This window comes from Salvia splendens, chromosome 14, assembly GCF_004379255.2.
Source record: "Salvia splendens isolate huo1 chromosome 14, SspV2, whole genome shotgun sequence".
NCBI lineage: Eukaryota > Viridiplantae > Streptophyta > Magnoliopsida > Lamiales > Lamiaceae > Salvia > Salvia splendens.
Window position 1 is genome coordinate 19,830,127 of NC_056045.1, and position 14,538 is coordinate 19,844,664.

At 37.7% G+C, this 14,538-nt stretch overlaps 1 protein-coding gene and 1 non-coding gene across 2 annotated transcripts; both read right to left on the minus strand.

The window, feature by feature from the left end:
* Positions 1-3,258: 3,258 nt before the first annotated feature.
* On the minus strand, positions 3,259-4,910 carry LOC121763520 (probable polyamine transporter At3g13620). Its single transcript, XM_042159550.1, has one exon. It carries the CDS (start codon positions 4,880-4,882, stop codon positions 3,461-3,463), a length of 1,422 nt encoding a protein of 473 aa, XP_042015484.1. The 5' UTR covers positions 4,883-4,910; the 3' UTR covers positions 3,259-3,460.
* Positions 4,911-10,236: 5,326 nt separating this feature from the next.
* On the minus strand, positions 10,237-10,308 carry TRNAG-UCC. The gene has a single exon. It is a non-coding gene; the product is annotated as a tRNA-Gly (tRNA).
* Positions 10,309-14,538: the final 4,230 nt, after the last annotated feature.

A 14,538-nucleotide genomic window follows, 5' to 3' on the forward strand; every position in this document is an offset into this window, starting at 1 on the left:
TTAAATAAACACACTTTAATAAAAAACAAACACACTTTATTTAAAAACACACAACTTTAAAAAAAATTCAACTTAAACTTAAAAAAAATAAAAAAGCACACAATTAAAATCCTAAAAAAATAAAAAACACACAATTAAACATGGGAAAATAAAAAAACTACTCCGCCGGCGAATCATCATCCGGAGGCGGTCGAGGTTTAGGGGGAGGAGGAAGACCAAGTAGTCCTGCCATATGCACAATTCCGTTCCACCAGGCTGTGAATTGGGCGTACGAGAAGCGGGAAATGTACGCCATTGTGGCGGTTATGTACGCCACCATAAGTGGTGTGTAGGAAGAGTAGATGTGTAGTTGTGTGTGAAATGTAATAAATTAGGTGTATTTATAGAATAAGAAAATAAAAATAAAAATAAAATTTTTTTTTAAAAAGTTTAAAAAACGGTAATATTACCGTTAAAAAATCAATTTTAAAAAATTAATTTTTTTTAAAAAAATTAATTATTGCGTCATCTGCTGACGTGTCCCACTCGCGGGCCGGCGAGTGGGAAGCACGCACAAAGCGGGGAGCGCCACGTCGCCCCAGCGCGTGGCGGCACAAGCCGTGTCGCGTTACGTGCCGTCGGCACCCGGCACGGAATGGGAACGGAATGGGAGCGGAATGGTGCGCCACAACGCGTTCCGCGGCGAAACCGTTTCGGCGGAACGGCACGCGGAACGCCGGCGGCACGCGTTGCGGGTGCTCTAACAACCTTCTACCCACATGCGCGTGGTGCAACACACGTCGCAAAACTCTCTCTCTCTCACATACACGCACACACACCCACACCCACACCCACACCCATATATGCAACGTGCATACAACAATAAACCATCAATATTTGGATGGAAAAATCTCAAATTTCAATATATAGTGGCATGAAAATCCAAGAGAGATGAGTGAGGAGAGAGGTGAGAAAAAATAAAATAAAATAAAAAAGTCAGGGGAAATGGGATTTTCTTTTTTATTTCACAATAAAAAAATAAGAGTAAGATAAAGGAAATAAAATATAAAAGGAATTTGACATTTGTATCTTTTGAAATCTTAGAGGATTGAAAAGGAAAGAAAAATAATTTCAAATGGTATTTTGTATTTTTTAGATATTTACAATAATATTCTTTTAAATTTAGAAACTTACTAAATCGCATTTTTCAGTATCAATTCACTCTAAATTAAAAGTATTTACAATAATATTCTTTTAAATTTAGAAACTTAATAAATTGCATTTTTCAGATCAATTCACTCTAAATTAAAAGTACATTTTCAATTAGATTCCCAACGGTAATTTAATTTTTTGAACTTGTTATATAAAAAGGTGCTTTTCTCGATGGATGAACAATGAATTTGTCAACATTGATTTTGATGTTTTAGTCAAATTTTATATCAAAAAGTAATTAGTAAACTGATAAACTCCATTATTCTACGTAAACATCCGACTAGGCCTGCAAATTCGGGTATTAACGGGTACCCAAACTCGAAAATTTGGGTACCCAAACCCGAAATCTCAAAAATATCATACCCAAGACCCGACCCATATGTGAATTCGAGTACCTTAATACCTGATGCGGGTACCCGAACCCAACTAGTCGGGTACCTATAAACCCGAAATCATTATATTTCAAATTTATTCTTTTATATAAATTATATTGTGATGAGAATATAAATTATTAAAATAAAACAATACTACTATTTATTGACTATTATTAAAAGTCTAAACTTCATTCTAAATTTCTAATATTTTAATTTTCTCTATGTAAAATAGATACTTGACAAATAGACACTACTTAATTTTAAAATAAAGAAATTTTTGGCATAAATTGAAACATAAAAGAGATTAAAATATTTTTTAAGACATTAAATTAACATGTAAATAAAATGGAGAAACCATAACTATATATTTTCAAAAAATAACAAGTAAGAATATAAATAATGCAACATGAACATAACACGAATGCAAAGTATTAAAGTCGAGATAATAGAACAATAAAATGTCAAAACAACCTATACTAAATAAAAATATTTATCACAAATACATAATTAATCGGGTTTAATCGGGCATTAGTCGGGTACCCTAATACGGGTTTCGGGTACCCTAAATCCGAAAAATTCTAACATTAACTACCCAAACTCGTACCCAAACCCATAATTTCGGGTTTCGGGTGCCCAAAACCCGTCGGGTATTGGGTCGGGCTCGGGTATACCCGAAACCAACGGATTAAATTTGCAGGCCTACATCCGACGTATCCTATCCTATAGTATACTCACCCCGTCTCCACAGAATATACGCTTTGGATTTGACACGAGTTTTAATGTAAAATTGGTAAAGTAAGATAGATGTAGAGAGAAAAAGTAAATAAAGTATTATTAGTGGAGAATGGATCTCACCTCATTACAGAGAAAAGAGTTTCCAAAATTAGAAAATACATATTCTTGTGGGACATATTAAAAAGGAAAGAGTACATATTTTTGTGGAACGAAGGGAGTATATTATAATTCATTTTTTTGTCGAGATTTAATTGTTAATCCATCTGTCCCGTCCAGCAATAGAAGTCATATTTAATTATAGCATGTGTTTTAAGAAATGTAAAGTAAAATAGATTAAATAAGTTAGTAAAATATAAGTCTCACATATATATATATATATATATATTAGTTTTATAATAAAATTTGAGTGAAACAAGTTGGTGGAATAAGAAGTTTATTTATCATTTATGATAAAAGTGAAATATAACTTTTATTATGGGATGGACTGAAACGATAAAATATGATTCTTAGTGTGAGACAGAGGAATAGAATATTGCTTCATGCCGGGAAATTGACACTATCAAATTCCTCGAATACTTTATGTAGAACTCCCCTCGTTCTATAGTAGTAGAGTCATTTTTTCTTTTCATTTACTTATCCATTCTCTTACTTTGTTATTTTTTCTTTTCATTTACTTATCGATTCTTTTACTTTATTCTCTCTACTTTTTTATTATCTTTTTATTTAATACATTACACACATTTTTCTTAATTTTCGTGCCAGAAAGAAATGCATCTACTATTATAGAACGGAGGGAGTAATAATTTTATTTTGTTATGTGACAAATATTTAAAATAAAAATGACAATTTCCTTATAATCAAGTCTATCAAGTCATATAGTAGTACTGTCTTTAGCTCATATATAAAGGTTCCATTTCAACTCACATGTAGTTTAAAAATTTAAAATGATTTAAGTGAAAAAAATTTAGTAGAATGTAAATATAAAATAAATAAATTAATTTTAGATCTTTTAAAATAGCAATATACTAAGTAAGAAGTGGATAAGTATTTCACAATTCAAAAGATGAAAACATTGAGTTAGTTCATTGTTGAACCAGAAAATGCAACATCATTCTATGTATACTTGCATGAAAAAATACAGAGTTAAAGCATATCGATCGTCATTCCTCTTCTTCATGTTCCTCTTCCCCCAACACTCTCTCAAACTTAAACCACCCCTTCGACTGGCAAAGCCTCATCAGAAAAAACCACGCCACCGCCGCCGCCGTCATCCCCGCGCTCACTATAAACACCGTCTTCTTCGCTATCACCATTATGTACACCAGAAACCCCGACGGCACCACGCACATCACCACCAGTACCCACAGCCCAAACGGCACCTTATACGGCCGCTTAAGCTTCGGCATCTTCACCCTCAGATACAGAAACGCCCCGAATTCCAGAAGCATCCCCAAACTATACAGAAAATTCGCCGACGCCACAATATCCGTGTAGCTCATGAACGAAACCCCCACCGCTATCGCCGTCGACACCGCAATCCCCACCCACGGCGTGCCAAACCACTCCGACCTCACGCCGCACCACCGCGGCAGGAAACCTAATTCCGCCATTCCTAAAACCTGATACGCGCTGCTGCTCAGCTGCGCCTCGAACAGCCCGATCGCGGATAAAACCGCTCCGATCTCGATCCAGAGCTTCAGCCACTGCCCGGAGATCGCCCTCGCCGCGTCAGCCATGAATCCGGTGTCCCAGAGGCTCTGATCGGCTTCGATTGCGCCGGTGACGGCGACGAGAGGGATGATGTAGCCTAAACAAGTGAAAATCACCGCGCAGAATAGCGCTAACGGAAAGGTTTTCCGCGGATTCTCAACCTCCCCTGCCATGGTGCTAACGTTATCCCAAAAATTGAGGTTCCAGAACAGAGTATTGAAGAACAAATTCCAATCCTTATCCACTCCTTTCTGCCCTAGGCTGATCCACCGCCGTGGCTGGATCTGCGGGATCGCGATCCCCGACATGATCAGAAACGGAGCGAGGGAGATCGCGCCTAATCCGACGGCGACATAGCCGACGATTGCTAGGCCGGTGTAGTTTAAAAAGGAGAGAATCGCGGTGGAGATCAAAATCGCGAGGGTTCTAGGTTTTCCAGATCCGAAAATGGGGAAAATCCGCTTTAAATAGTCGATGCAGAGGGCGGGGAAGGCGGCAATGTTGATAACGCCGCTGAGGAATTTCCAAGAGCCCATTAAGGAGCCGAAGAATGGGCCGAAGGCGCGGTCGGCCCAAATGACGAAGCCGCCGTTGCCGGGGAAGGCGGTGGAGAGCTCGGCCGTGATGAGGGCTTCGGGGATGCTCCAGATGAAGGGGAAGATGAGGAAGCCGAGGATGGCGAAGAGGGGGCCGGCGGCTTTCACGGCCGGCTCCTCGCCGTAGGGCCCGCCGGCGACTTCGAAGTAGATGAGGAAGATGAGGGGGATGAGGGTCAGCTTTTTTGACTTGGTTTTGGCGGCCGCGGCGGTTGTTGTTGGGAGCTCGGTTGCGGTGGTGTGAGGCGGCGGCGCCGCTAATGGTTGATTGGTCATGGGAATCTTCGGGATTTGGTAAATTAAATGGGACTTTGATATGGAGTGGATATATATAGATATATACTACTACTATTGATTTTAATTAGAGAGTTTTCACATGGTGATTTGTCATGGTTGAGTATCTATTTGTGGAGAAATTTAGGAAAAAAGGGTTAAATTCGATGACCTTTTAGAATATGGGATCGGGGCATGCGATTTTTTTAGAATAAAGGATTTTTGTATTTTTCTCTTTTTTCTATGCTTTTCTCTTATTATATCTCTTATAACATTTATGAATTGACCAAATTATCCACATAAAATTTATATTTCAAATTCTAAAACTCTTCTCTGCTCGTTTGAAAGTTTTCCAGACAATTGATATAAGAATTCTTTAAAACTAAAAAAAGAATACCCATTTTTTCAAACAAACAGATAAAGAAAAATTGAAAACAGAAACATAATCGAATTAAAGGAAGGAAAATGTCCTTCTTTCTCTCCCTGTCACATAAAGAAGAAATCGGCCAACAATTTCAGGAATTAAAAGAACCAACTATTGTTAGCATTTAAAAAAATACAATTTCAGGAATTAAAAGAACCAACTATTGTTAGCATTTAAAAACATTTAGAGTGTGCAGTAGAACATGTATTTGGGATCTTGTCATAGAAAAATATGAAAATCTGCTCAAAAGAAAAAAGAAAAAAATATATAGACAAAAAGTAATTAAAACTGAATGCAGACATAGACTCCATAGGAAAACGGTAGCAAAAACTAGGGGAGAAGGGGAACAGAACTCTTTTAGTTTTAGATTGTTAGCTCTTCTTCAGAATTACGAAGTACAGAAACATGATCGGTAGAAAAGTTTCAGAATTTGAGATTCAATTTTTAGGTGGGTAATTTGGTCAATTCATAAATGTTATAAGAGATATAATAAGAGAAAAGCATAGAAAAAAGAGAAAAATAAAAAAATCCCTTATTCTAAAAAATCCGCATACCCCGATCCCATATTCTGAAAAGGCAGCGAATTAAATGTCAAATTTCAAAATGTCAACGAATTTAACCCCTTTTTTCCGAAATTTCTCCTATTTGTGCTAGATTCAGTAGTTCTATTTCTAGAAATAGTATCTATATTTTAGTAAGTATTTTTACAAGGAGTATTGATTTTATTCTCAATGTGCATCTAGTTGTGAAAAAAGAAGTCTATTTTGAATGGTTGATTGTGGGGTTTTTAATGAAAGTTTAGTAATTATAATTTCAAGATGGTTTTTCTTGAGCACAAAGTTGATTTGTTTTTAAATGGAATTTTGTTAGTTGGCAAATAACAAAATAAAATAATATAGTACTATGTGGTAAAAGATTGCACATACGCAATTAATTTGAGTATCTATGCCTTTCTGTTATATATGATCTGTAAATGGAAAATGACCAAATATGACGTCATGTCGGAAAGGATTTTTTTTCCGAAAAAGTCGCTATAAAATATAGTAGCACTCCATATTAGAGTTTGCACATTACATTACTCATAATTTAATTTTAAGGATTCACACATGTTACTCGGCGTTGGTAAATGGATCGAGATTCTAGGAACTTTAGATATGACCGTTAACAATACTAAACAAGAGAAATTTATAATTCATAATTTATAATTTAATTTTGAGGGTTCGAGTCATAATTGAATTAGTGACTGAGTTAGTACTTAATACTTGTACTATTTCATATTTAAAGCATATTTACGATTGTTTTTTGATTTAATACTATAAGTTAATATATTACAAATTAATCCTTTGAATGATTGAATATCATTTAGGAAAAGATTCAGTTTTCCAAATTTATTGCTACTGTATATATAGTATATAGACTAATATTTCCTTGTAATTTAAAATTGAAAATATCCACACATTTAATTTTGGATATTTAATGAAGGAAAAATAATAAGAAAGAAAAATATTACAAAAATAAAAAGATAACACAAAAAATGCTTCATCGTTACGATTATATTATTTTATAATGTAGTAATTCACATTTCAATAACAAAAATGTTTACTTATTTTTATTATTTTTAGCATGTTAAGATAAATGATTTTATTGTTGTCGCATTGATAATTTATGTACCTCACCTAAATTTATTTTAGAAAGTTTACCGAAAAAATGAAACAAACTACAGGAGGGTGTGGTTATATGAAATAACTAAATAAAAATTTATTTGAAAATATAAGTTATAAAATTATTTTAGTTTTAAATATATAAATTATTTGAGAATATATAATGCTATCATAAATTCATAGTCTAAATCAATGATTTTTTTCCCATGATAGTGTTACAAACTATACTAAATTATCTTAATTAAGATAGTATAAATAAGGAAAATAATTATGATAACCAAATTTTAGAGGGTAATAATGTACTTATATTATTAATATTTTTTAGGTTTAATATCCAAGACAAGATTTGTACCGTGGCCAAATTGGAAGTTAGAGCATCCACAACCGTGCTCTTGCCAGCGAGCACGGTTGTGGGTCTGACGCCACTATTCCTGCCTGCTCTCTGGCAAGAGCACAACACCCACAGCTGTGCTCTTCCGCAAGGACGAACACAATTCAATTTAAAATTCAATTAAACAAAAACATTTCCATAATATTAAAATTCATTAAAAAACCACAATAAATATTACAAATTACAAATAAAATAAAAAAGACATAATTAAAATCCTAAAAATTAAAAATTACATAATTAAAATACTAAAAATTAAAAATTACATAATTAAACTCCTAAAAATTAAAAATTACATAATTAAAATACTAAAAATTAAAAATTACATAATTAAACTCCTAAAAATTAAAAATTACATAATTAAACTCCTAAAAATAAAAAATTACATAATTATTGGCTAATATTACCCGTGGAAGACTATTGATCAAGCGGCACTAACCCCAATTGTTTTTGAAGACCCAATATCATGGCCTTGTGCGTTTGAAGTTGCGTGGGGTCATAGTTGACCTGTCGGCCATATTGAGTTGGCCTAAGAGCATCCACAGCGAGTTGTTCGGGGGTGGAGGTGGCGCATAGGGAGCGGGTTCGGGAGCGGGTTCGGCGCGACGGCGGTTGGCCGCCGCCTTCTTCCTTCCTTGCGGTCGGCGTTGGGAACCGCTCGGTCCGGCGTCGGGGCTACCCAAGTTAGCTCCGGCGAGTTGGCTAGCCACTTTTTCGGAGCCGACGTCGGATGGGGATACCGACCTTGACCGTTTGGAGGAGCCGCTAGAGGAGGATGTTATGCCTCCCATATACTTCGGGTGCGTTCGCGTATCCTGCCAAACGTTGAGGTACTTGAACGACTTGCAGTTCATGGATTGGTAGGTGCTCAGCGCGGCAGTGATTATGTCGACCTCGCTCCGGCCGCACCCGACATTCCGCTGTTCCTGGAGGAAATAGCCATTGAACCTGCCAATTTCATCGTTGGCTCGGCCGATGGCGTTGCGCACCATACTCTCGTTGCGCTTGATCGTTCCCAGCGGCCGGTTTTCATTGTACCGGCGAGCGACGCGCCACCAAAAGTGCTCGCCGGATTGGTTCGTGCCAACCACCGCATCTTCGGAGGTTTCCAACTACGCCTTGAACAATTTATCCATCTCCGCCGGAGTGTACGGTGTGCGGACACCGCGAGTAGGAGGAGTCAGAGTTTGGGAGGGGGCGGTCGGCCTAGGCTCCGGTGTCCACCCGTATCGCCCTTCGGAGGCACCTTGATCGTCGATTGGGTATGGCCGGTAGCCACCCGAAACGCCCGAACTTTGGGTTTGAGGAGGGGCCGAATATTCCGTTTCCGGACTAGGAAACGGTTGTGAACCGAACCATTCGGGGTTCCAACCGTGAGAGGACGGGTGGTCATCGCCTTGGCCGGACATTGTTATGTTGTAGGGGGGAAGAAAGATTGAGAATGGATATGAGAGAATGAAGATGAGAATGAATATGGGAGAATGAATATGAGAATTGTGTAGTTTGATGTGAATTTTTGGGTGTGAAAGTGGGGGTATTTATAGATGAAAGTGTGTATTTTTGGGGGAAAAAAATAAAAAAAATAAAAAAAAATGGTAAAAAACTGTAATAAACGGATATATTTTTTTTGGGAAGTGAATTTTTTTTAATTTTTAATCGATTTTTTAATTAAAAAACCGATTTTTAATAAAAAATATATATTCAAAGGCAACGGCTATGCCGTTGCCCAATCGCCGTTCGCCACGTGTCCTGCTCGCTGGCACGGCGCTGCTCAATGGCGGCGAGCCTCGTCCTTGACAGCGGCACGGACGGACGTGGGGCCCGGCGCCACCGTTGTGCATGCTCTTAGTTTTCTTGTTAATACATATGTTTTTCATTGCTCTTCGTATTGACCGGATAAAGGACACGGGCTACATAATTACTAAACAGAGTAGTTCAGTTTGGATAAATATCGTTATCTTGCTCTAACATAGCCACCAAATAATGCTTACAGGGTTTAATCTCTATCAATTTTTAATAATTTATCCTTTGTACAATATCATTGATTTTTTTTAATATTATGCAAAATTCCTTACTATAACAAAAAATTTATATGAACATAGATCTTACTAAAATAACTTTATGGACTAGCCTGTCTCCATTTGCAAATACTTAAATACTAGTACTACTATAACTTAATAATTTATCCTTTGTACAATATCATTGAATTTTTTTTTATTATGCAAAATTCCTTACTATTACAAAAAATTTATATGAACATAGATCTTACTAAAACAACTTTATGGACTAGCCTGTCTCCATTTGCAAATACTTAAATACTAGTACTACTATAACTTTTATGGTTAACCATTATGATTTGAATCATGCGACAATCATTTCCACTCCAAATTATATACCAGTATAAAAGTGATGGATTAAATAATTTATTAGACAAATGGGGATAAGTACAAGAGTGTAAAGTGTAAACACAATGAAATATGCGCGCCAAAATCCAAACGAATAAAGAAGAGGCAATGAAAACGAGTAATTTAACTCTATTTATTAAGTGATTATTCGCTACATCACCTTTTCTCAACGCAGACAATAATAGTATGATAATTATGGTGAATAAATAAATAAATGCTACTCCATTAACATGATTAATGTCTGTAATTATTTGCGCGGTGAATAAATAAATAAATGCTACTCCATTAACATGATTAATGCCTGTAATTATTTGCGCGTTTATGAGACGCTTCTTGTTTGCGAGTACTACATATGGTTTTGATATACTTTTCGTTTATATTTTTATGAAAGCTTGTTGAATGGCCAACTATGAAAAATGAACTTATGATAATCAAGACTAGTGCAATAAAATATTTTGGTCATAATTAAAATAAAAAAATGCGTTTGCCGGGAGTCGAACCCGGGTCTATTGCTTGGAAGGCAATTATCCTAACCGTTGGACTACAAACGCTAGTTGAGATATCTTGAAAACTAAGTTATTTTATTCGTATGAGAATGATATGACAAAAATAAAAATTCACATAACTTATGATTGAATATGGTGTGATAATTTATGATTAAAAAGTAGAATTCGGTGAAACGAGAATTTGCTTCTTCGAGTTATTAAGATGATTATGTTGTGTGATTGAAAAAAATACTGAGTATATGAATGATTGAAGGATAATAAGTTATAATCTTTCTTCAATAAATTCAATCAATAGTATAAATTTGAAACCAAATTGATCAAACATTGTTGTATTTACTAGACCATACTTAAATGAGTAAATTAGGGGTGACAAATCATGCGTGTTAGGGTCGTTATCGGGTCAACTTGTTAACGACACGATCCAATAAGGACAAATATGAAAACGACCAGTTAAGAAAAGCCCAAACCCGAACACGAACACGACCTGCTACCCTCAAACCCGAACTCGACACGAACCACTTTTGGTCAACACGACACAACAACAACACGTACATGATACAGCACTATAGCAACACGATAAGAACCTATTACCAACTGCTTATTATTAACAAAAGTTACAAAACCTTGAATCTGATCATTTAAAATCCAATTAAAAATCTAAAATCTGATTACACAATTTGATTTGATGAACAATAATACCAATAAATTCATAGCAACAAAATCCAACAAAAAAAACATCATTTTTAAAATAATGTAAAAATTAATAATATAATAATATAATAATATTATTTCTTATTGGGTAACACTAACCTGTCACGAACTCGACACGACACGAAATTTTCGTGTCCTTAACGGGTTGACTCGATAAGGACACGAACCCAATAAGCTTTGACCCAAAACCATATATTTCGTGCGGATTCGTGTCGGGTTATCGTGTCGTGCCAAAAATTGCCAGCCCTAGAGTAAATCATACTACCCAGGGCTGAGAATTCGGTCATCCGTTAGTCGGTTAATCGATGATCGAACCAAAAAATTCGGTTCTCCATTAACCGAAGAACCGATTAAATATTAGTACTATATTATTATTATTATTCTTTTATTTTACTTTTTTAAAAGAATAATATTAGATCTTAAGTCAGAACCAAAGTGGAGCCCTAATTTCTTCACAGCGATGCAGGGAAGTGGAGCCAGACCAGAGTTCAAGCCACTTACAAAATTTCTTCACACCCACACGACGCCACCCATGCAGACACACCCACGAGGCCACGCTCGCAACTCTGAGTTGGTGCTCGTTCAAGCCCGATCAATAGCAATTTTAGATTTTTAGTTGGTTTTATCCAATTGTGTGAAGCTCTGTGAGAAATTTGTGTTTGTTTATATTTTAACTTTGAAAATGTGTATGTGTAAATTTGATTATGGGACAATGGGATTATATAGTTTGCATTCTTGAAACATTGTGTGAATCATATTACTACCATATAGTTGAAGTTTGCATGCACTTACATATTTAACTTGTGAACCGATTTGACAAGAGACGAGGGAAAGAAAAGAAATTGGTCTTGTTACTCAATGGACTGAACTTTACTTACTACTTCTAACTTTTAATTTTGACTGTAGAATTCCCCCATTTCTATCATAATTTACAAACAAAGTCAAATCATATTCTGTTTGTAACCGATATTGGTTCCCTATTTTGAAGGGATTTATCAACCTTCCATTTTCGCGCTAACGCCCCTAAACTATAACCTGTATCAATAAATTAATTGCTAGTCAACTATAGTCATTTAATCTCACACCACACAATATTAAATAAATCTAAAATCCTTACTCGACATGAAGAAAGAAGTAAAATATGCTTACTTAACAACCGCAAATTGTTGGTCAAAAATGAACTCCAAAGAATCTCTCTCTTTTTTTGTTGCTTTTCAGAAATTCATGTGCTATAATTAAAAATAAAATAAGAGGAACGTATAGAGATAGAGAGCCCCTAACAGCATCCGCAATGACGGATTTCTTGGCGGACGTCCGATCGGAGTGCAGGGTGTCCGCGCGGGACGTCCACCATTAAACATGAGAGGGGCGGATGCGGACGTCCGTTGCGGACACCGTATATCCACGGCCTTCCGGCGACGTCCGCGCTGGATGTCCGCCATTGCAGTGCCATGACGACGTCCCACACGGATGTCCCGATTTTTTTTTTAAAAACTCAATATATATGGCTTGTTGAACTTCATTTCATTCGCACCACTTGTTTTAACGAATTTGTCTCTCTATACTTTCATTTCTATTGAAGATAAATGGAGCACCACGATATTGATTCCCCCGCCACGAGCGAAAGTGGTTGAAATTTTGTTTGAAATAAAGTGGTTGCATTTTCTCAGTATTCGTGTCGAAATTTTAATTCCGTAAATTGTTTAATTTAGTAAATTTGTGAATTTTTATTATTATGGATGTCCGTCGGGATGTCCGCCATTGTGCAGTGGGATGTCCTTATGACGTGGCAGTGCAATGAGATGTCCTTATGACGTGACAGAAGGTGTTTTTCGGAAGTCTGTCGGGATATCTGCCGGGACATCCGCACCTTTGCGGATGCTCTAATAAATACTCCCTCCGTCCCGGATAATTCGTCTAACTTTGACCGGGTACGGGTTTTAAGAAATGTAATGAAAAGTGAGTTGAAAAAGTTAGTGGAATGTGAGTCCTACTTGTATATATTAGTTTTATAGTAAAATGTGAGTAGGAATGAGTTAGTGGAATATAGTGTCCACTATAAAAAATAATAAAAGTGAAATGAGACAAATTATGTGGGATAGATAGAAATGAAAAAATGAGACAAATTATCTGGGACGAAGGGAGTAATGGTGTAAGAGCACCCGCAACGCGGTGCCGTCGCCGTTCCTATGCCGTTCCGGAGGAACGGTTTCGCGGCGGCACGCGTTGCAGCGTGCGTTCCGTCGCCATTCCGTGCCGCCACCGTTCCCATGCCGTGCCGCGTTTCGTTCCTCCGGAACGGAACGAAACGTTCCGCCACGCGCCGAGGCGACGTGGCGGACTCCCATTCGACGCGTGAAGCCCACTCGCTGCCCCGCGAGTGGGCTTCGTCCCGATGACGCAATAATTTATTTTTTTTTAAAAAAATTTCGAATTTAATAAAAAAAAAATAAAATTTTTTTTTATTAACGGTAATGAGACCGTTAATTTTATAGCCGTTTGTTTTTTTTTTATTATTTATTTATTTACTCTATAAATACTCCTATTTCATACTCATTTCAATCACAAACACACATCTATTTCTCTCTATTTCCACCCCAATTTTCATCTCAAATCAACTCTATTTTCCTTCTCCCAAATTTAATCAAACTAATGGATCCTTATGAACAAATGCGTCAAATATTGGAACAATCACTTGAAGAAGATCGACGACGGGAGGCGGAAGAAGCCGCTCCGCCCCAACGTCGCTCCCGTACGTACATCCATCGTAACCGGGAGGAAGCCGCCGCAAGGTTAGTACGCGACTACTTCTGCGATAACCCGGTTTGGGGAGATACGTACTTCCGTCGCCGTTTCCGCATGGGGAAACCGTTATTTCTCCACATCGCGAATACTTTGGCAGCCCGGGAAGAGTTCTTCCAGGAAGGGTTCGACGCGGTCGGACGTCCCAGCCACACGACACTGCAGAAATGTACTGCAGCAATCCGCCAGCTTGCGACTGGACAAACGGCCGACATGTTCGACGAATACCTCCACATCGGAGATAGCACTGGGCGAATGTGCTTGCTCAAATTCTGCAAAGGCGTCCGGGCAGCCTTCACCGACGAATTTCTCCGGAGGCCAAGCACGGCCGATTGTCAGTTCCTTCTCGACCTTCACGAAACAGTGCACGGATTCCCAGGGATGCTCGGCAACGTCGATTGCATGCACTGGCAATGGAAGAATTGCCCGGTGGCGTGGAAGGGGTCCTACACGAGCGGCCACAAAGGTACCCACCCAACCGTTATACTCGAGGCCGTTGCCGACTACCGCCTTTGGATCTGGCACGCGTACTTCGGGGTCCCCGGGTCGAACAACGACGTAAACGTGCTCAACCAGTCCGACCTCTTGACCGAAGTTTTGGATGGTAAAGCGCCGGCCATCAACTTCGTCGCCAACAATCGGCTTTATAAAATGGGGTACTATCTCGCCGATGGCATCTACCCGAAGTGGCCTACCTTCGTGAAGACGTGCAGTGGGTCTGCGAACCCAAAGCAGGCTCTTTTTGCGCAGAAGCAGGAGGCT